Source organism: Uloborus diversus, chromosome 5, assembly GCF_026930045.1.
Source record: "Uloborus diversus isolate 005 chromosome 5, Udiv.v.3.1, whole genome shotgun sequence".
Lineage (NCBI taxonomy): Eukaryota > Metazoa > Arthropoda > Arachnida > Araneae > Uloboridae > Uloborus > Uloborus diversus.
The window spans coordinates 151650570-151675279 of NC_072735.1; the positions used below are offsets into that span (position 1 = coordinate 151650570).

At 34.2% G+C, this 24710-nt stretch overlaps 1 protein-coding gene across 1 annotated transcript in view; it reads left to right on the forward strand.

Annotated features, from left to right (window-relative positions):
* Window positions 1–24710, forward strand: part of LOC129222294 (uncharacterized) — a 249548-nt gene that overhangs the window by 21774 nt on the left and 203064 nt on the right. Inside the window, exons 4-5 of the mRNA XM_054856780.1 lie at window positions 4222–4393; window positions 15017–15145. Coding sequence (XP_054712755.1) covers window positions 4222–4393; window positions 15017–15145 — 301 coding nt within the window. The remainder of the gene's footprint in view (window positions 1–4221; window positions 4394–15016; window positions 15146–24710) is intronic.

Sequence of the window (24710 nt, forward strand, 5' to 3'; positions counted from 1 at the left end):
TTACTAGCAAAAATACTCGGCGTTGCCTGGGCCAGTAATAATTATGAGAAACAATCGTTACTTGCACTTATTTTCTGTTTTAAGTGAAAGAATTTGAAACACACCTTTTTGACTTGATCAACAATCTAGCTTCTTCCTTACTCATAAAACTAAAATAGGAATAAGTATAAAGAAAAAAATAGTACTCATTTAGAAACGAAAGCACGACATATAAGCAAAAACAAATTTGAAGAATTTCCAAAACATGAAGTTAAACTTCACGTGTTTAAAAAGATTTTAATATTGGGTCTAAAACCTTCTCTGTATGGCTATTAAAATACAAACTGTTCAAACAAATGTAGCCGCTCGCAATCCCCATATACTTGCTTTAGTTATTCTGGGAAATGTCAATTATTATGAGTTCTTGGTGCGATTTAAAAAATTACTAAATTTGCGGAATTATTTTGGGATACCTTCAATAATGCTCCCCCTCCTTACTTAGTAAAACGGTATGTTACTAACTTACGTTTAAGAGACATATTGTCGCCAGATGCTGAGATTCTTTTGGTCACCATAAAATGGTGCTAAACAGTTTCATCCAAAATATTTCCAAAATAAGTAATAAAATTTGGCGATTGTTTAAATTGTGCAAAAGAAAAATTAATGCAAGTTTTTGTGCTGTTTAAGGATTTACATAATTTAGTTGGTGGATTATTTATTCATTAAAAAACTTTTTTCAAGATTCTTTGATTGGAGATATTTTGTTTACATGGCGAAAAACTGAGAAACATTATTGTGTAGTCTTTGGCTTCAAAAATAGAGACAGTCGAAAAAACTGCCAAATGCATCAGCCACTGAAATCTTTCTCCAAAAATTTTGGCGAGATTTCTGCTGGTTGATTAGATAATGAGTAAGTCTCCAATCAGCACAAATAATAATAAAAAAACATTAATTACATTAAAGTTCCGTTTAAATGGAAAATGATCAGCCAAATCCATTTATTATTAGCCAAACTTGTGAGAAAACATTACTTTAAGGTTTGACTTGAGAAAAACCTCTAACAATCAGACAAAATGCAAAAATATTCTCTAATATAACAATTTTAGCTATCAACTGGGAGTTGAGATGATACACTAAATAATGAATTGTGTTGATGAAAGCCTTCGAACATGGCACTGAAAAGCTCATAACTTCTTTTGTATCCAACTTAAAACTTTCTTACAGATGCCATCTTCAGCAGAAAAATCAGCGCTTTCGATGGACACATAATTTTAATATGTGCACGTATTTTTTCACCTCCACGTTAGGGCATTTATGCGAAAACTGAGACTTAAATTGGAATAAAAAAGGAATTATCAATCAGATTTCTTTCAAACTGGTCTATAAACCTTCCAAGTAACAAAAAGAACAAACGGTGAAAGATTCAGCCAATTCTGCCAGATAGTTTCTGAGATCTTAGGGAACAAACACACCCACAAATTTACCAACATCCATTTTTATATATATAGATACAATAAAGATATGAATTAAACTGAACTTTCTGTCAAAAAATGTGCCTAATTAGCTTCACATTATGTTGCTGCGCATTATAAACAAAGCTAGTATCTAATTCACTAAGTATGATACTCTTTTTGTTACGCCAAAGTTAGTTAATTTTTTAAAATTTTAGTCAATATATGGTCAGTATTTAGTCAGTATTTTATGAATTTTGGTCAGTAAAGTCAGTATTTTTGACCCTTCAAACAGTTTTACCCCCTGATTATGTAGTAAAGAAATTTCTACATCCTCATTTATATAACAGCCAAAATCACTGATCAAGTAACCCTATTGGCGTCACCAGCAATGAAACTCGTGATAAAATGGATGTACTGTACTGCTGGGGAAAAACTTAAAAAAAAGTAATGGCTTGAACTAATTTTCAATGAAAAATTAATTTTAAATGTTCCTTTTTTTTATTTAAACTATGCAATATTTTGCAATAAAAACACAAAAATGTGAACCTATTTTTTGTTTGCTTAGAAAGATTTTTTGTTAATTTTTTACTAACAGTGGGGACAAGTGAGGGAATGACATTTGAGTATTTAAGGCCCATATCAAAGACACTTAAAATAAAATGTAGAAATGTCACTTTAATTATCTCATTAAACTCTTGTAAAAAGTATTTAAATTCTTAAAAATATATAAGTCATGAAGCATTTGTAAAAATACCAGGAACATGAAAATGAATTTCTCCGAGAATGACCGAAATCTATAAAATGCAATAGTCTTATCATAAAATATGTACCGTAAAGATCTATTATACTAATGAGTTTTTTTTCTTTTGTTTTGTTTGTTTTTTAAGTTTTTAGTTTTGATATGATTATGTTTTTGATAATATCTCAAAATAATTTTTCCATAACGTAGATCATATTCGATTCAAATGTGTTATCTTTACAATGTAATATCAAAATTATGTCCCAAATTGATGAGTTCACTGTTTTATTTATGTCCTGAATCTAAACCTTCTTTTAAGGTTTCTAAAGTTTCTTTTTTTTTTTTAAAGGTGGTAGGAGGGAGGAGGAATATTGTAATTTCCATTGCTACTAAAATATATGTTGTGATATATTTCTGTATGTTGTGGTATTATATCGGAGAAGAGCAACATGGGGTACCTTATCAAAAGCTTTTTGAAAATCGATGTAAACAACATCCACACACTTTTTGTTGACTTTAGGTAACAAAAAGTGTGTGGATGTTGTTTACATTGATTTTCAAAAAGCTTTTGATAAGGTATCGCATGTTGCTCTTCTCAGCAAACTAGCTGATATAGGATTAGGAGGAAAACTTTACTTTGGGTTAGAAATTGGCTGACTGGGAGGAAACAAAGAGTAGTTGTGTGGGAAAAATCCTTCTAAATGGAGTGATATTTTAAGCAGGGTGCCTCAGGGATCAGTTTTAGGACCTCTTCTATCTATTATTTTTACAAATGACATTGATGAAAATATTTTTGGAAACATAAATTGTTTTTCTAATGATTTAAAAGTTATGGGGATTGTGTAAAGAATGAAGATCAAGTAAAACAGCTGCAAGAGGATTTAGATCATATTACTAAGTGGGTGGATAAGTGGGGTATGGCAGTTAATGTAGGGAAATGCCTAGTGCTACACTTAGGTCATGGAAATAAGCATGAGAGTTATTATTTACAGGGTTCGGTCATTAGTCAGGCAGAAAGTGTTATTGATCTGGGTATCTCAATAAATCAGGGTTTCAAATTTAGTCAACAGTGCAGCATTTCAAGTAACATAGCCAACAGAATGCTTGGGTTTATCAATAGATCTATTTCAAACAAATATAAGAAGGATCTTCTGCCTTTATATAGGACCTCAGTAAGACCTCATTTGGAGTATGCTGTTCAGTTTTGGTCCCCTTATCTCAGGAAAAATATTTCTGTGTTGAAAAGGGTTCAAAGAAGGGTTACTAGACTTGTAAGGGGACTTTCAGATTTAGACTATGAAAACAGACTTAATAGGCTTAATATGTATAGCCTGGAGCAAAGGAGAGTCACAGGGGACATGATTCAGTTGTTTAAATTTATCAAAATGAAAGATGTTAACAGGTTAAATTTTTGCACAGAAAGCAGGCCGAGGGGTCATTGTTTTAAGCTATTCAAATCTCAGGCTAACCTGGAAATTAGGAAAAATTACTTCTTTAGTAGGGTCGTGGGCACTTCGAATAGCTTACTGGAAGACGGGGTAATGAGCAAGGGGATGGATAGTTTTAATAGGGCCATTGTTCTTCATTGGGGACTTATAAACTGGCTAGGACCAGCCTAGCTGGGCCTAGAGCCTGTTGCTGGTCGTCACATTTGTATTTGTGACCTAAGTTGTTACAAGTGTGTGTTTCTGTTTCAGTTATATGAAAACTGAATAGGGTTGAAAACATTTTGAAGTTGAAATAGAGACCATTTATCAAACGCTCTCTAGCTTTCCTTCTTCCATAGATTATAAGTTGACTGTATCTTTTATTGACTCTGAGGCAGCAATCTTGGACCTTTGCTCTTACCAAAGTATAAAAACTTTCTCTTACATGTAACCTCGCTGTTAAATGATTGAATTTTTAGAATGTTAAAAGATCAATATTTTAACACTCACCAGCCACTATTATTTATTGAAGTTTCTACAGAAATTTTGTTATGACCATTGTTATAAAACTTATTTTAAAAAATTATATTTCTCTATATTTCTTTTATTTTTTGCTACATAGAAAGTGGTTTGTCTTAAAGACGAAGCTGAATTGCGTCCGAAAATTCTTCCTGAGCAGTATGAAGCTGTAACAAACTACATATTAGAAATTGAAAACGAACGGAAGGTTGATTGCCAAGTTGCTGGAAGAGTTATTCATGACTTAACTAGGTTCTTTGGTTATTATTTTCAAGGTATGTATTCAATTTTAAAAACTTAATACTTTCAAATTTTTACAACATACCACCAATAATTGCTTGAAATACCGGCATAATTTTGTATACAGTGTATTTAAGCACAATTACTGGTAAATGCGACTGAAAATGCGTCAATATTTCGTTACCTTGTCAAACAAGATTTAATGTGCAATAAGTGCACTTTCTATTCAATTTCAAGAATAGTAAATTTCCAAAAAATTGCAAAATGATTCAGTGTAAGTTAACTACATGTATTGTCCACGATAGGTTCTTGGCAGGGCCGGATTTAGGGGAGGGCAGGCGGGGCTACTGCCTCGAGGCCTCCACATTAAAGGGGCCCCCACAATAAAATTTTTGCAAAATATCCTAACTTTCACGGGTCAGCAAATTTTATGTTTTTTCTCCCAGACATTTTTGTATTTCTACAAAGAATGTATTTCTAAATATCATATGAAAATAACCTTAAAAGGACATAACTTTTAAAATGAAATGTATGTTTATGTATAAATAAGAAACAGTAATTTTAATTCTATGAATTATAATAATAATAATATAAAAAAAATAAATAGCAACTTCAGGATATATTTACTATTAAAGTGCTGATCAAAAATATCGGATATATACATATATACCAAAATATTCGGATATATATCAAAGTATCGGATATTTTCGAAAATATGATGATCTTTTCGAACCCTGATTAGGGGACTCCACTCCTTTGTTGCCCCGGGGCCTCCACACTTCCAAATCCGGCCCTGGTTTTTGGTGTATACCTGACTTTTGTAGTCAGCATTTTATAGATATCCCAGAATCTTGTCGTCATTTATGTATTGCACTACATTGTTTTGAATAAAGAGACTATTGTGTAGAATGGGTACATTGGCGATATAATGAATTATTCGCTATAGAAAACTGCAAATTTTCTTGTTGGTGACATTCTACAATTGTATGGCAACCTTAATATTTGACACCAAGTTTAATCAGTTGGAGGTCTAGTCTCTGCCCATACGTAAATAGCATACGTTAATCGTGACGTCATCGGCCGAGCACATCGTAAGGGACGCTAGCCACTTACGCACTCACCGTACGTACGGTAATTGCGGTAGTCTCTGCCCAAAAATACCGGAAGTTCGATAATACTCACTGGGATAACGAACGTACGGTAAGCATTAAACCACGCCTTTCTTCATGTCCCTGTACGCCAATGGAAAAGTAGAATTGTTGACATGAGCACGCTCAGGAGACGAGGCTAGCCTCAGTTGTTTTGTTTTGATTCTCCTTCCGACGTCTGCTCTCAATCACAGAAAGATGGAAAAAAATGTTCTTGTTGTTACTTACACCACTCGGGTACCCAAATTAGAAAAAAAGGGGCACAAAAGAAGAACTTTTTGACCTAAGAATCATAATGATATTAAAAAAGAGCATTTTTGTTGGAGTTTTTACCTTTTTTTTTTTGAGCATTCAGTAACAAGTTCCTAAAAATTAAAACATCAACTAGCAAAGAAAACAAAGCAATGGAAGGTTCTAATTAAATTCATTTTTAATATTTCTTCATTGATCTGTCAATATGATAATGAAATTACAAAATATTCTTAATGTAGCGAAATATCATTCTTTGAAACATTATTTTGAATTGTTTTGTAAATTATCAAAATAGCTTTAACACTATAATATTTTTTAAGAATTTGGCTCAAAATACTTTTGTGCCAACTCTCAAAAAACAGGCACTTCTGGCACCATGGACATATCCACCGGGGGGGGGGGGCATTTGTCAATGGGGGGGAGTTTGAAAGTGTATACATCTTCTTCCAAGTCCATTTAAAAAGAAAAAATATTGGTGTTGAGTTAATACTGCTATCATTTTAGAATTACATTGCTGCCAAAATCTTGGGGGGAGGAGGGGGCTAAAACACCAGTACCCAAATTGTCCAAATTATGGCCCTGCCCAGGAGGACACTGAACTTAAATCTTTGGGAGGAAAAAATGTCTTCAATTATTTGCCGAATAGAATGCCACAAATATTGTCGCTGAATGAGGATAATTTTGCCTAATAGAACTCCTAATTTTGCTGAATCGGGAAAAAAATTTGTTGAATAAGGAAAATTTTGGAAGGTCATAACGACTTCGCATTGGGACTCTCCTGGGCCTGCCCTCCCCTTCCATGTTGAGATGGTGACACCCTTGTCTGGCCCTGATCAAGGATTGGGCCAACCAGGTTCTGATCTATAAATTTTGGGCCCCTCTGGCAAAAAATTAGCAGAGCCCCTTACAGCCTACTGGAGTTCTACGCCACTGAAAGCCGGGGGCCCCTTTAGTATAGTGAGCTGCCCCGCGCTGTAGATAAGTAGATCTGGAGCTGGGGCTAACTGAGCCCAGGCCCAAGGAGTTTAGAAACCCATCTCTCTTTAAATATCCAATGAATGAAATTTAATTTGTATTTATTAGGCTTTACATATGCAATTACGAAAAGAAAAATAATTGCTAAAATGTTTTTTCGTGAATTTCTTTCTATTTGTAGTTTGAAAATTAAAACATCATTCAGAACAACAATTTGCATAACAGATTATCGAATAGTCGATAATATTAATTTCTGTGACTGCCTGTCTCTAACCGCATCTCCTCTGAACTGGAAATGTCTGCAAAGTCAATACTGGTACTGTTGAATACATCCCACTCTAGGATTCCCCGTACCTACCATTTTTGTTCTAAACTGTGGGATAGAGACCTGAAGACAGCTGTTTTTTGATCCAGGTTAGAAGACGAGTAATCTCTGGTCTAGCACTCCCAGAGGTATTAATTCTTTGAAGGACTTTGACTGCGACATATTTAACTTGCCACCATTAACAAACATGGAAGATCTTTGACCGGCTGGCATCGAACCTGGGACCCTTCGGATAAGCAGGGGTCCTCCCCCAAGAGCAAAAACACCCCTCCCCCAAAAAATACCTCTCAATTCCCCCCCCCTCCCTTAGAAATTCTATTGGCGCAGTTTGTGCCATGACCCCTTCCAGTAGGGCACCCCTGAGTTAAGAATCTGACACCTTACCAATCCGGCCAGCACACCCCACCTTTGGATATGGGTTGTTAATCTCTGTATTTATTGCACCCTGTCTCACCCCTCTAAACCTTGAGGGGCCAGATATCCAGTACTGATTATGTCTTGAGGATATCCAAGGATGTCATGATACCCTAAAAAGCATAAAATCTTTGAGGCGAATGGCAAACGGGTTGGTGTGCAAAGCGAGCAGGGGGGTGGGGCCCCCTAGTCTAAACTATATATTTCTGTGTCTATCTTCTACGGATTGGCCGTGCAGGGGTCGAAGTAGTCCTATATATCCTATATTTCCTATATTTTCAAAAAAAAGCATCAAAATCGTCCTATATTTCCTATATTTTTCAAAAATGTCCATTATTTCCTATATTCTCGTTTTAAACCATATATATCTTTTAAAAAGAACGGTAAATAAACTTTCTGACATCGGATTTTTCGCTGAAAGTACGTGCCCAAACGAATTTCAAATTAAAAAACTCAACTGACAAAATTCTGCAACAGGCATCTTCTCTCATTAGCTACAGCAATGTGACGTCACTCTATAGTGGGTGGAGTTACGAGAACTAATGCTGAAGTTGGTTTTAGAATTTTGCATTGGGGGGGGGGGGGGCAACAGCCGTTTGTTTTGTTTTCCATCATGGTTTTCGTTGATATATTTTTGCGTTCAGTGCATTTTCTGATCGGAATGTTCTAATTTTCTTTTTGCAATCTTTTCTTTTTGTGGAATTTTGGGATCATGGAATAATTAATTCCTTATGATGTTAAAACGTAGTTTGTTGTAATAAGTGGAATTATAATGGCGAAATCGCATTGCTTAACAACATTTCGTGTGGAGTTGGTGAATCAGGAGGACATTAATTCTACAAATTTTGGTGCATGGTGCACTAAAGGATTTTATCGCTTTTTGTCATTTTTGCAACTGTTCAGTGCCTATAAGCAATAGTGGATTTTCGCAATTAAGGCAGCATGCTAAAACATTCAAGCATAAAGAAAACTCTGAAAAACGTCAGAAGGATCCTTCTCAAGCTCTGTTTGTTCCTAATACAAGTGGTAAAGGGTTCAAGATATAAAATCTAAGAGCAGTGGAATTAGTACTTGGGTCATGAGTGAGGAAAAAAAAAATTATCTTTCTTCAAATTTTGTTTAGTTATTTAGTCTATAAAGTACACTTTTTTCAAAAATTATTCTTTCAACTACAGGGAAGTAATATGTAAATATAGAGATGTAAAATATTTTGTTTGAGGTTTTTTTCAACAAAATCATTGATAAGAATAACTGAATAATATATGATGTGTATTATTTCTTTTTTCATAGCCAAATTATTCATATATTGTGTCCTATATTTGTCCTATGTTTTTTGTGGAAAATGTCCTATATCTGACAAGTTGGTCACTTCTACCCCTGGCCGTGTCTACCTGTACCATTGGATACAGGGCAACTAGGGGAAGCCATTTCCACTCTTTAACACCCCTCTAAACCTTTAGGGGCCTCCATTCTTGAGGATATCCAGGGATGTCTCAACACCCCTAAAATCATTAATAGTCACCTGCTGCAAGTGGCTTTGAACCCCCACAGGTGGCAACTGGGGGTTGGTGAGCCAAACGAGCAGGGGGCAGAGCCCTCTAAAATTCCATTACAATTATACTGCAATTTGTACAGAATATGTTTCAATATTCCTTTTTATAATAAAATGACAGCTTAAGTAAAGAAATTTGTTTGCAATCAGCCGAAGGAATACAAATAAAGTGCATATTGAAGAAACAACGATGAACATTAATGTAAATTTGCATTTATTGGTTCCGCAACTGTGTAAAATTTTGTGATGTGTATTACGGGAATGATGATATGTATAGTGAAGAAATCAAATTCCAGATCCATCAATTGGGTGGTAAGGGGATCCTCTGGATTTCAGAAACAATCAAATTTGGCATTATTGTGTACGCATTTTATTGTTTTTTCCATTTAAAATGCATCGAGCACAAATCTTTAGCTCCCCCTCCCTCCCATGGAAAATTGTGAAATGAGACCCTACTGTACCTTGAGGGGGTCCTATGGAAGTATACATGTATACCTGAGCTTACAGCTATTATGTGCAAAGTCTATGATAGCTGCTGAGTGCTGAATTTGCTCCTTTAAGTGTTCAACAAGAAGAAGCAGAAATATTGGAATGCATCAAAAGACGAGTATTTCAGGAGTCTCATACAATGTGTTGAATAGTTTAGATGCAAAGTTTGTCAAACTTTTTTCTGACCAAAAATGTTCTGATTAACCTCACAGCAATAAAACATTGCTTTCCATCAGCAAGATTACCAGCTCATTTGCTCCTTCATCATTATGGGATTACCAACTAATTTACCTTATCATTCGGCAAACACATCATTTTTAAATCATAGCATTCATTTATATTTATTGATAGGAGTGAAGTAAAAGGTATTGCAGGTTGGCCTTAGAAACGATGTTGTTTATTTTATTTGCAAAAATTAACATTATTCGACATGCAAATGGATCATATCAAATCTATAAATAAATAAATAAAATTCTCAACCTGACCATCTCAGATTTTCATAAAAGTTTCGGAAGCCCTACTCTCTGACATCTTAAATGTGACAGTAAAATCCCTCCTGACAGTCACCACTCTGATGCGGACAATGTTTTATTCTCCGATTGCAAGGAAAATAACATTATTAAACCTCTGTCCTGCAGACACACCTCTTTTGCCGACAAAATTTTTTTCTGGTTAGTGTCCGTATTAAAGGGGTTTTACTGTATATAATTAAAAAAAAACCCCTTCATACTTGATTAGTAATTAGTTCCTGAAAGTTGTTGAAAAGCACTTCTTTTTAACTTGCTGGCAGTGCTTAAAATTTTATAATTCAAGCTTTAAGAGAGCTACAGAGCTGTATTAAGCTCACTTTAAAGAGAAAGACATGCACTTTAGTTAAATGTGTAATTTAAATACTTTTCGGGAAAAAATTCTCTTTCCCAAAATTTTTAAATTAAAAAAAATGAGAATAGTGTCATTTTATAAAAAAGAGCATGATTTTTACTGTATTTTAGTGAATAGGGCCAAAAATTTTCAGAGTGGGACTACAACAAAATTTAAAATATACACTTTTTTAAAATTATTGGAATAAAAAAAGTTTAACTTGCAAATCAGAGATTAAAGATCATGAAATTATCTTTAAAATGTGCTATTGTACAGCTCTGTAGCTCAAAAAAAAAAAAAACTTAAGTTATAACTAGTGATGTGCCGGATCGTTAAAAGTTCAGATCTGCGGAAAAGGATCACTAGTGTCTAGATCTGTGAGAACTTCTTGTGGGTCAGCACACGCTAGAAACTGAAAGCAGATAAATTTTAAATCGTAGAGCAACAAAGAAATTCTTATTACTCGCAAGCATAAAGGTGTAACATTGTACTCAAAATTTACTTTTATGTAAACAAGCTTATAACCCCCACTTGGAAATTCCTAACAAATATTAAACGCAGAAAGGTGTAACATGGTACTCAAAATTTACTTTTATGTAAACAAGCTTATAACCTCCACTTGGAAATTCCTAACAAATATTAAACGCAGAAAATTTCATTCTTTCAACTAGTGCTAATATTTAAACACACATATAAGATCTCACTATTAAAACTGCGAAAAACACTAAGTTGGATTTTAATTAATATCTTAATTAATTCATAAGTGTCCACCAAGGGAAGATCGGACTACGGCATTGAAAATTTTAGGAGGGTTATTTTCAGGGGTACTTTTCTCTGTTGCATTTGGGGAAGAAGTGGACACCCCTGAGTAATTAGTGTTACAAAGACACTTTCTAAGCTAAGAACACTTTCGATCAAGTCACATTTTGAGCGTAAAAAGAATGAACAAAATCGTTTCATCTCTTTGGGGCCTACGATTCCACAAACACACACAAATATACATGTCAAACTTAACTCTTTCCTAATAGAGTCAGGGTTTAAAAATTAACTTTTTTAATTTCTGAAATGATTCCTTATTTAACTAAATCAAAACACCTAACTTACATAGAATTTAAGAGTGTTTCATACCTATCTATATCTAGAATTCAAATATGTGTTGAAATTAAAGAATATGAAATATTTGTTTAAGATCCGTAAAAAACAGATAAGGATACAAATCTTTATCTTCCCTCGGATATCCAGCATATCACTGGTCAGGATTTTTTAAAGCCATTTTTTTGCAAAAATTATCCTACAATATTTGCTGCAACTGTTCCGAGCCCACTCTGAACATTTGGGATGCATTCATTATAATACATTACCAAAAAAAAAAAAAAAACCTGAATTTTTGAGACAACATCAAAATTTAAAATTGTGCAAAAATATTTTTACCTGAAATATTTGTGTTGTGACATATCAAAGCAAGGCACATGCAGTTTTTTTTTCTTTTTAAATGAGCTATTATGCAACTCTGAAGCTCCCATAGAACTTGAAATTACGTATAACATTTCAAAACACTGCAGGGAAAATAGTGTTTAACAAACTCAGACATTAATTACTTATCAATTGTGTACGATAGATTTTTAAAAAATTTATATACATTTGAGGTGTCAGAGAGTAGTAGGATTTCGAAAAGTTTCTTGAAAATCTGAAACGATCAGCTTGAGAATTTTGTTTATTTTATTGCTTGATTTATGACCCACTTATGTGTCGGAAAATAATTAATCTGTACGAACAAAATCAACAGCAAATTTCTTAGGGCCATGGTGCAAGATCTTTTACTTCACTCTTATCAATAAATATAAATGAATGCTAAGAATAAAAAATGATGTTGTGTTTGTAGAATGACAAAGAATGTACTCACAAATTAGCTGGTAATCCTCTATACAGGAGGGAAAGCAATGTTTCACTTCTGTGGCGTTAATCACTTAACTTTTGATCTATTTATAAAGTTTAACAAACCTTGCATCAAAAATATCCAACACGTGTGATGATCCTTCCATACTTTTTTTTCGATGAGATCCAATAGTTCAGCAAGTTTCACAAAACTCAGTTGCGCGGCGAATACAGCAGCCATCTTTGTTTTGACTTTTCAAGGTATGTACGAAAGGTTTACGCCAGAAAAATCATGGCGTTAATTTACCGCACGTTCGCGTTTTGGCAGCTGCCTTTTGCGTCCGGTAAGAAAGGGCAGAGACTAGCGAGTTTTGTTGCTTACGTAAAAGTGACATCACGGGTGGGCGTTGTGTGCGTTAAATTTTTACGTATTGGGTAGAGTCTAGGCCTCTTGCATGGAAACTATTTATTTTGCAAAATTAAAGAAAGATTATTTTGTCATTTTAAATAACATTTAATTGAAACATGGCAGTAAGCAAGATTTTAAAAAATAATGTTAAAAAATGCATCAAATTAAATGAGCTATTAACTTATTTTAATGCTATTAGCTATCATTAAAAGTTACATTGAAATGCTGAATAACCCTCCAAAAAAGTAATTCTACTTTTTACATATCACTAAAAGTTTAATTTAAATATAAAATAACCAGCCAACTAATTGAACAACATTACATTAAGAGCTCCATTAAAATGTTGTTTTAGTTGTTACTCATGCCACTCGGAGACCCAAGCTCAAGTAGTGAGGCTACTCGATTTAAGGCAGAGAGGTGTGGCTTCCGTTTACTCTAGCACCTATTTAAGTGAAGTCCAATTTTGGGTCAGACAACACATCATAGATAGCAGCACCATCTATGAACAGTTTGATAATTTAAAATCAAACCAGAAGCTGAATAACTCCTGGCTCAGCTCACTCAGAGGTTTTGTTTCACTTGGAGGACTTGGTGACTACAAGCATATTTAACGTCCCCCAGTCACCCTTAATGAAGACGGTGGATCTTCGACTGACTAGATCCAGACGGTGGATCTTTGACTGACTGATTGTGACCGGAGGGTCCTTGGTTTGAAAAAAAACAAAGGACCCTCCGGTCACAAGTCCAATGCCTTACCGATCAGGCCGTCGACTTGTGATAGGGACAATGATGAGATTACTTCATGCATTCAGTATTAATTGTAAGGCAACACTGCCCATTGTTTTAAGGTTTCAAATATCAGATTTCTAAAAACTTGCAAGTTGTGGCTGTCAAAAAAAGTTCCGCTGTATATTTTATCCTGCCGGCTTTGAAAGCAACTTGGTTGGTATGACTTGTTGAATTGACAGAGTTCCTAAAAGTTTCTCAATCATATGAAACTGAATAGCAGGCATGTGTAATGCAATAACCCTTTGTTTGTCCATTCTAAAGTGTTTTCTGCACCAAAAATCAGTCAGAACGTAATTTAATTAAGATCTAACCGTATACTATTTTTTGCTCTTAAGTTGTTGCATTTGTTCTTGAGCTGTAGCAATCGAACTTAATGGGAAGAACCTTCAATTGTGCTAATCCCCTTTGAACAAATGTCGGGAAAAATTCATAATCAACTTTTTCCTCCACCCTTTTAGGCACAATGGCTTCATATGAGGCAACCGAAATTTTTCCCTTTTTAAGACGGTTGTTGAGAAGCCACTGTGTCAGTTAACAGAGGAAAATGATAATACGATGGTGACTTCATACAAAACCACTATAAATTTCAGCTATTTTTCATCAATTGTTATTACTAAGAATTTATGCATTGACAAGAATTTAATCGGGGAAAATGTTTTCTTTTCCTTTGATTAGTTGAAATTATTTCAGTAAAGGTACCATTTTCTTTTTCAAATAAAGTTGAGTTTCAAAAATAGAATATTTCTAAAGAAGATTTTTCAGCAAAGTGTTTAGTCAGTAAGTGCTACTTAGTGTAAATTTCTCAAAAATGCCTTTAAAAAAATTCTTAATAATGAATTTTTGTGAAATTTTCTTATCCATTCTAATATAGTAAAGTGAAGATTATTTAAAGCTACTCAATTAGTAATAATTTTGTTCATTTTGCTTGTAGAAAATTATTGAGAAATGAAGGTTTCCAAAAATATACATTACAAAGAAATGTTTTTTAAACAGGCATTTATTTATGAGACATTTAGCTTGAATTATTTATGTTTCAAATAAATGTTATTAGAAATGTGTCCACCCATTTTTTAATGTCAAAATAAAAACTATTGAAGTATCATAAAGAAACTTCCTTTTGCATAATTCCCAATTTTTTGTACTAAAATTTAAAATTTAAAATATACCTTATTTTAAATCTATAACTTTTGCGAAATAAAATTCATAAAAGAATTTTTTTAAGGCAATGAGCTGTTCAATTAGTATTGATTTGTTTTATCTTACACGGAAAATTTTATTTCAAAAGTTGTAATTTTCAAATTTTTTTTTTTAATTTCAAATTTTAGTGATTCCTATTTCATTTTTTCAATCATATGTATCTTCTTAGTGCCTCTCATGCACATTCAAAATCTAGATAGCATAATCTTTCTGAGGGTATAAAAGGAGGGGGGGGATGGCATCAAATTATAGTTCTCTTGTGCAGAATTTTTTGTTTGAACCGTCTCTGTATTAAATAATGACTTTTCAATTGATGAAATCATTGTGAGTGGCTAATGTATGATGATGATTGATTGTTCTTAAAACTTATAGGTACTGAGGTAGATTACTATGGTTCATATCGCAGTGGTCTTGCTATCACCACTTCCAATATAAATATAAGTCTGAAAGCTAATGTTACTTCACGTTTTTTGCAAGAAGTACATAAAGGTTTTTCTAGGGGTAAGTTTAGAATGCATGTTTATACCTCTGTATTTTAATTTTTATGTGGTTGCTATGAAAAAGATTTCCAATTTAAAGTTTATAGTATAGTTGAAATGTAGCATTAAAACATTTTTTTATAATTGGAGTAAAATGAATTTATAAGAGTTATAATTTATGCTTCGGATTTATATCTGTCATAGTGTAAGTAAGTTGAGTTTTGTGTATACTCTGTGCAATCACCCCGGCTAAAATGAGAAAAGTTCCTTTGTGTGATATGCTTTTGTTATCCATGTCTGAAACATCAACACAACTGAAATGGATAGGGAAAGCTGCTGTACCCACGGACAAAATTTACTTTTCAATTTTTTCTGGTCTCTGTAAATAGATAATGGATCGGTAAAATTTTCTGACAGAATCTGCAACTTATCTAATTTTGCTATTTTTGTCAGGTGAAAGTCTTAAAGCTTTCAACTGCAAAAAATTTTTCTTTAAAATCAACTTTTTTGTAAAGTAAGAAAAAACAATGTCAAAAAAGCACAAATTGCAGATTACTGCAGACACGTGTTTCGGGGTTACAGGGAACGCCTTTTTCAATGCAAAAAGTAATGAGCTTATAGATTAAAAGACATCCGACCAAAGCCAAGAGCAGATAAGCATGCAGCTTAAAAGATAAAAATAGCAGATTAGCCAAACACCAATGAGAAAATTATAAACCAATAAGGAACCAATAGGAATGCAAGCAAAGGCCAAAAGCTCTCTCTGAGGTACAGTAAACCCGAAAGAAAGAATTCAATTGGACAAAGATTAAGCCAAAGCCCAATAAACTTACCTTTGTTACATCCAAATAGGAAGGAAGTTATTGACCTTACAATCTGCAATAATTCTTGCGCTGATCAGGTTACGGATTGGAAGGTATCTGATGAAACAACTTTATCTGATCACCGACTAACCTCTTTCTCTGTTACAGGTCTAAAAAGACATACTTTCCCTTATAGGAATCCCAGGAACACCAACTGGGAGGCCTTTAAGGAGGGCCTCTATTCACGGTTTGTCTGGTAAGTTTAATTCATTATTGGATTTGGAGTTGTCTGTTGACCAGTTGCAACATGCCATTCTCCGATCCTACTACCAGAACTGCAAGGCTAAGGTCACTGACTCGCCAAGGTTAGTTCCTTGGTGGTCTAGAGAGATCAGTGACCTACGCAGCAAATGCATAAAGCGCTTCAACAGAGCTAAGAAGAATGGTGATTGGGATACTTATAAAAGCACCCTCACTGATTACAATAAAGCCATCAGGGATGCTAAATATGCTTCCTGGAGGAATTTTTGTGATAATATTAAGGATGTTCCTGCTATGGCCAGAGTAACAATTCATGACCAGAGACAGGAACTGCAACCTAAATACATTAAAGCGTACTGACAGTAGCTTTACTGAATCTGGAGGTGATAGCCTAGCAGAGATGCTAAAGGTCCATTTCCTTGGTTCAAATGTTTTATAGATGGCCCACTCCCTTTTACATTACCTGTTATCTGGTGTACAAAATGCAAATAGGACTGTGCTAGAAGTATTGTCACTTATGAAAGTGTTCTTTGGGCAATTAACTCATTTAAGCCTTTCCAAACTCCTGGTATAGATGGCATTGTTCCTGCCCTTCTTCAAAAGGGCATTGAGGTTCTTGCCCCTGTACTCTGTAGGATTTTTAGAGCTTGCATTTCTTTCGAGCACGTTCCAACTGCTTGGAGGCATACCAAGGTTATCTTTATACCAAAAGTTGGAAAAGGTAACTACTATGAGGCTAAGTCTTTTAGACCTAATAATCTCACCTCCTTTTTATTGAAGGCTTTGGAAAAGTTAGCTGAGAGACCTATTAAGGAGACAGTGTTGAAAGTCTTTCCTCTCTCCCCTTCTCAACATGCTTATCAGCCTGACAGGTCTACTGAAACTGCCAAGGGCACCCAGTGGCGCAGCCACGGGAGGGGTTTTGGGGTTAAAACCCCTCCCAGAACACAAGCACATTCATTTCCTCCATTAAGATCAAGGGAAAAATACAAATACAAATACAAATGTGACGACCAGCAACAGGCTCTGGGCCCAGCTAGGCTATTCCTAGTCAATTAATTAGTCCCCAATGAAGATCAATGGCCCTCTTAAAGCTATCCACTCCCTTGCTCATTACCGCCTCTTCCGGTAAGTTATTCCAAGTGCCCACGACCCTGCTAAAGTAGTAGTTTTTCCTGATTTCCAAGTTAGCCTGAGATTTATATAGCTTAAAACAATGACCCCTTGTCCTGCTTTCCCCGCAAAAATTTAATCCATTTACATCTTTCATTTTGATAAATTTAAATAACTGAATCATGTCCCCTCTGACTCTCCTTTGCTCCAGGCTATACATGTTAAGCCTATTAAGTCTGGTATCATAATCTAAATCTGAGAGTCCCCTTACTAATTTAGTTACCCTTCTTTGAACCCTTTCCAATACAAAAATATCTTTCTTCAGATAAGGCGACCAAAACTGAACAGCATACTCCAAATGAGGTCTTACTAAACTCCTATATAAAGGCAGAAGAACTTTCTTAGATTTGTTTGAATAGAAAAGCAGAGTATTTGAGCTTTTCCAAGCGGAATGGGTTTCAACAAAATATTTTACTGTTATTAATAATCGGGAAGCAGTCAGAAATTACTTTTCAATTCTTAAATATAAAAGTTGTATTTCATGATAAGCACCCCACATCCCCTCTGGTATAAGATAGCTAAAATGGTGTCAATAAAGCTCTACAGGGTATCATGGTCCCTCAGTACTTCCATCTCTGCACAGTTTAAAGCAGCGTTTCTCGATCTTTTTTGACACTCGGACCGGTAAAACTTTGTCAAAAAATTTCACGGACCGGTAGAAATTTTTACTTTTTTTTCACTAAAATAAACTAATCTGTTTTGTCCTTTTTTTTTTACAAATGCCGGAAAGAAAAACCTTCTACTTAAAATAAACTTACAAAAATTAATTGTAAGATTGTTTTTAATTACTTACACACTTTGAATGTAAAAATAAGCATCTAATTTGTGTAAATTTTCGTAAGCGAATAAATCTTGGAGAGAAACCACAAAACATATGCAAAGTAATGGATATATTAATGCATAAAATATCGTATAAAATTAGGAATAAAAATAAAACAAGGAAATTTTATTTTATTGGACACAGGTATAATTCTTCGTGGACCAGGCAAATTTTCTCGCGGGCCGGTGCCTGCGGAGAATTGCTGGTTCAAAATGCATTATTCATTTTTTTCTTTCCTGCTATTTTTCTTGTGGTCTTTACTTGTAGAAGCAAAAGTCACACTAGTTTGAGCGTACAGCATACAGTAAACCAAAAAAATAACCGTATTATTATTATTATTATTTTTTTTTGTAGTTTAATTCCTAGATTTCTTCTTTTATTGATAAAATACAATGAAAGCTGAAAAATATCATTATTCAATCTATTTATTCTTGCTGTCTTCTTAAAATAAATTTGAAACTTCAAGATGAGAAATTTCGCAATTTTTTAACGTATGTCCGCTAATGGTGAGCAACGGGAACGGCGCACAAAAGAAGTCTTATTGAGTGGGATTTTGTAAAAAGTTGCGGGAATCACGTAATCTGCAGACAATAAATTTAAAAAAAACTGCAGACAATAAATTTAAAAAAAGCTGCAGACGATAAATTTAAAAAAAATGTGGTAATTGTATATTATTCCAGTTCGTTTTCTTTCTCGGTATTAATTTTTCTTTTGTAACAGATCGTTTGCAATCCAGGAGCGCAGACGATATTTTTCGTAGTTAGCTTGTTCTTGCCTTCAAGTGTTTAAGTGGACATTTTTTAGGCACATCAAAAAATAAATTGTTATTCTATTCGATTATAATTTATGTTTTGCAAAATATTTCGTTATGTTTTTAGCGGATAATGGAGCGTTGGAGATAGCACCCGCAATAATCTCAGTTTGGAGAGATCACTTGTTCGTTGAAAAACATTCTTCAAGAAATTAAAATATGAAACGAAGACGTCCTGCAATGGGAGGTACCTCCCAAAATTCTGCGTATTATGTCAAAAAATTTTGCTCTTTGAACGTTGGGTCCCAAAATATTGTCAGCAAGTAACAACCCCGATAAAATCGCTACCACCACTTCATCATGCAGTAACAGTAACGCAAATGTTCCCTTTTCGGAGGACTCGGAAAATGCGGTAAACGATAGTGAAGCAAATGTTCCTGTTTCGTAGGACTCGGAAAATGCAGTAAAAGATAGTAACGCAAATGTTCCCGTTTTGGAGGACTTGGGGAAATGCAATAAAAGATGGTACATCAAATGACAGTGAGGCAGTTCGCGAAAGTATAATGATTCTTGAGGCAGAAAATACTGGAAGTGAATCTGGAGCAACTTCAACTGATAGTGATATTGAGATTGAGCCATCAAATAATGATTCAAGCATTGTATTTGAGAGTACAAATGGAAATGAAAAGCATGCAATAAATTAAAAGTACATTCAAATTATGAAAAGGTGTATAGCTGGCTTTACTATAGTTATTCAGCTAAGGATTTTTTGTGCAAAATATGTTCATCTTTCATGAATGTTAGTGATTCGAACAAACCTTGGGTAAATATTGGAGTTGATATCAAGAAAAGCCATCACCCTACTAGAATGTTAAAAAAACACGAGTGCAGCAAAAATCACAGAGAAGCTGTCAATATACAAAAATCTAGTGCAAAAGAAGGAATTCTCAAAAAAAAATTGTGAAAGTGCAGAGATTGGAAATGAAGCCAAAAAAAAAAAAAAAAACAGAAAATTGATTGGTAAGTTTATTCAAATTTTGTACTTTATGATCAAGAAGGAATGGGCCATTTCTGAGGATTTTGAATCTCTAGTTAGACTTTTAAGGGAAAACTTAGATGACGATGAAATAAAAAAACATTTGTTAACTTGTGGTAAGAATGCCACGTATTTATCCCGCATTTCAGTTGAAAACATTTTGAACTCTATTTCTGTTTATTTAAAGCAAAAGCTACTAACAGAACTGTCAAGTGCAGATTTCTTTGCTTTAATGGCGGATGAATGCACAGATGAATCCCAAAGGGAGCAATTGGGATTAATAGAAAGATACAGACTACCGAGTGATGATTCGGTTAAAGAAAAATATTTTGGTTTGATAAATTTAAGAAGCTGTACAGCTGAAGGCATAACAAGTGAGTTAGAAAGAATAACCGTAGCCAAAAATATAAAATTGTCTAATTGCATCTTTATCACTCTAGATGGGGCAAAGGTGATGAGTGGAGAACGAGCAGGGGTTCAACGCAGAATTAGGCAGATTTCCCCTCATTGCATGTATGTAAACTGCAGAAACCATAAATTAGCTCTTGTTTTTGTTCATTTATTAAAGAAATACAGTCAGCTGAAATCAATAATGCTTTGCTAATTGCTCTTTGGAAATTATTTCACTATAGCCCAAAGAAATTTGAAGTTTCCAAAGAAATTCATTGAGACTTACATAAAGTAGAAGTACTCAAAATCTTAAAAGTATCAACTACTCGTTCGTTGTCTCTTGGCCATGCATGCCAAAGAGTAGTGGTACGCTATGAGCAACTACTAGATGTCTTAGATACTCTCTTCATAGAAACAAGGGAGCCTGAACTCAAGGGTTTGAGAGAACAACTTAAGAGAACTCTGGATTCTGAAATTCTTCTGACCATTTTGTTCTTAGCCAATTTTTTGGGAAAAGTAGATGTTTTAAATTTATGGCTACAATCTCCAGACATTTCTTTCAGTGTACTCCAAATGAAAGTAAACCAATTAATTGAAGAAGTGGAAGAATATTGCGGTAATCTAGAGCAGGGAAAGTATTTTGGAAAGAGCCAAACATTGTAGAATATTGCAACAGACAGTACCTCTCTGAGCGTGAAAATGCGAGCAAAATCAAAACCCAAGGAAACTGCTGTTAGTGAGTTTAATGAACATTTTGTAAAGGAATTTTTGAAGGATTTCAAACAAGAAATAAATTTGGCTTTTGAATTATCTTCTACTTGTTCCAGTTTGAAAGGTTTTGATATTTTCAACAGTGTAAATTTAAATGCAATACCCATTGATGAGATTAATTTTGATTCATATTTATCTATATTACTGTCATATTGTGAGGAAGAAAGAAAAGATACTTTTCAAGGTTCGGTTTCAGTTTCAAAACCATTGATAGATAAGATGGCTATTCAAAATTAGAAAGAGGATTTTAAAAAACAGATGATGTTTGCCAAAATGAGTTTTGACATTCAAAAAACCAAAATGACCCAAAAGCTTTTACAAGAAAATAAAAAAGACGATGCAAAGAAAATTTTAGGAGGAAAAATGAGTCCCGAAGACTTTCAAACGTTTTTAGAGAAAGATTCTCAAAATTGGGTCCTATTTCCTAATTTCATGAAACTTTTAACAATGGCCACCATAATCTCAACATCAACGGCATCTGTGGAAAGATTATTCTCCCGAATGAATCTTGTATGTACAGAAATGAGATCATCTCTGAAACAGGAAAGTCTAGATGAACAATTACGAATAATTTTAAATGGGCCTAAAAGTTTGTCTCAGATAGACTGTGAAGAAATAGTAGATATCTTTAAAAAATGTGGAAATCGTCGCTTATTACTTTAAAGTTTTTACTTGACTCGAAGAACTCAATAACTATTTCACCTTTAGTTTTATAGCTGCTTATATTGTGTTTTACATATATGTACATATATATTGAATATACATTGCTTTCTATCTGAGATCAGTAGAAATCTCAAGTAAAATTATTATTGCATTAGCAAAATCGCATAATTTTTAGAACAATGAATGAAGTGTTTTCTTTATTAATATTTATGGAATTCATCACTTTTCAAGAAGATCTTTGGATTAAAGTAAAAATTTAAAGTGTTTTATTTCATGTATTATATCATTTTTTGCCCCTAAACCCCTGGGGTGAATGTGTTCCAGCATTTTATAGGATTTCCGGTATTTTTATCTTTGAAAATACCAAAATTCCATCGTCTTCAGGAAAATCCTAAATTTTACTTTGATTACGCAATGTATATTTAGTATTAATTTGTGTTGAGTTTCAAACTCCAATTATAAAATAACTTTACTGAAAATAAAATTCTTTTATATGCTGTTTTTATATTTTTATTTCTTTTGAAGATCTTGATTTCCTTGCATCAGCTATGGTAAACAAATTTTTTGCATTTTTGATGTTTACTGTACCTTTTTAAGAGGCAAACAAATAAAATTTCTTTATATATTTGTTAACATCATTAAATTGCAAAGTTTTAAATGAAATACCTACTCTGTAAGAACGTCAAATGTCAAAAAATTAAATGCTGAATGCCAGTCCAGTATTATTTTGGGTTTTAATTACTTTTAAGTTTTTCAAACACATACATGGCATCTTTTATGAGTATTTCACTTCTGTGTTACGAAATATGTGATATCTTTGCGTCTGTTCATATTGTATTTATTAAGAGTTATCAATACGTTCAGTAGCATGTGCAATTTTCATTGCTCTAAAAGTATTTGAGAGGGGTAAACAAGAAATCTGTTGTGAAACTTTCACCTCAAGAAAGTGTGCCTTGCATATGTATATTTGTAAAAAACAATAAATGTAATGTATGTGTCAGATTACGAGTAAAATGTTAAGGGTCTTACTTCCCCCCAGCGCATTTTCTCTTGACAGCTTTTAGGTATTCTTCAAGAACTTGTAATCACCCCCCTGAAACCTGTCTAGGGCTTTTCTATAACGATATGACAGCTAAAAATGCTTTTATATAATCTTTTTCAAAAAAAAAATCACGAGAAGGTCTTTTTTACAAAAATAAAGAAAGTTCACAAAAATATTTTGCTTTTTCACAAAAATAAAGAAAATTCACAAAAATATTTTGCTTTTTCACAAAATGGGGACCCAAAAAATAAAACCTGGATCAACCCCTGTACTATGATGGGCGTCACTGATGACCCAATTTGTAGAGGCTGTCACTTTCATGAGGAAACTGCTGCACATATTCTGTGTGATTGCGATGGATTTTTCTGCCTACAGGTTTGAACACTTTGACCGCCACTTGCTTGATCCTTGGGAGATCTATGGTATTTCTATTAAGTGCCTGCTAATCCTTGCTTCAGCTACTGGTCGTTTTTAGGACTTCTGTTTGGGGTTTAGTACAATAGACCTCTGGTCGCAGTGCTTGGCTCTACTGAGCGCCCCTCTCCTTCATTTCATTCATTCAAGCCAAAGCTTAACTCTTTAAGACCGGGAAGGGGGGAATTTTTTACTACAGTTAGGTCCTGACTTTTTCGATCAAGCTATTTTGGAAATGGAATCGTCCACTCTGAGACCCCCTTCGGCAGCATCTCGTCAGTTCTTGTGTGCACTAATTACAGGAGGCGTGGTAAGCTGTCACCTTAATCGCTGTCGTGCTTCAGGCGTGCAGCCTTTTTCGCTATTTCTGATAGCCAAAAATGTCTATTTGAGAAATATTCTCAACAATTCGATTTGAAAGCCAAGTGAAAACTAAGTGTAAATGTTTTTACTCACTTGTATTTCTTTAATAATGAAAAGGCAGTTAATCTTGTCCCTTAAAGGACGCTTGTTTCAATTCGCGTACGGGAGAATCAACCTGTAAACATCAGAACGACTTCGAACGACGTGTTTCGTCAGGAAGAAGGATGTGACGTCAGAGCACGAGCGGAGATGATGTAATCTCCCGATAGCTCCGCGGCAAATCGAATGTTCTGGAAGCATCCAGACTGAGCTCTTACGTAGGCATATCCGGCGTGACGTGCATAGAGTGCGCTGTATTATATAAGCAGGGGGAAATGAGAAGGAGATCACTTCTTCTGCTCGCGTTTCTCATTTTCGACTGACGATAGTCGTATTTTTTGAGAGGATCGTTCGCTGTTGTGGCGACGTCCTGCACTTAGGGGATGGCTTTTAGAGTTTCACCATGAGAGTTAGGGACTTAAAATTTTTGAAACATTTTTAGGATAAGTCAAGTTAGGGTGTCAAATGTGTTTTTTTGGAGGATGTTCCTTTGGAACATGAAGGATGTTTTTGAGAGTTGAAATTCCTCATATTTGTTTATACATTTTACTCATGTTATAGTTTGTTTTACAGTTGTTAATTATAGGATAATTATAAATAAAATGATTTAGCCATACAACTTGAATTCTGACATTTCATTCACTTGATAGCTACAGTAATGTGAAACAGAAGGCATCTGCTAAACTTAGTGTTTACCTTCCTTGGGGGAGTTAGACAAAATTTGTTAGGTCAACAAGAGGGTTATGGGCCCAGACTGCTCTTCCCTATTCACATTCCGTCAGCTTGAAGAAAGTGAATTTGAAAAAGAAATGTTGTTGGATGAAATATCGATTAGAAATTTGGAAATTAATTTTTTGAGCGATCTCATCGAAGCAAAGAGATGAAAGAATTTATGAATTGAAAATGATACGAAAGTTTTGCCCAGTAAAGAACTATGTCCACCCAAACCGTTAAAATTGAAGAATTGAATGATTCGAATTATGTCGAATGGGCGACAAACC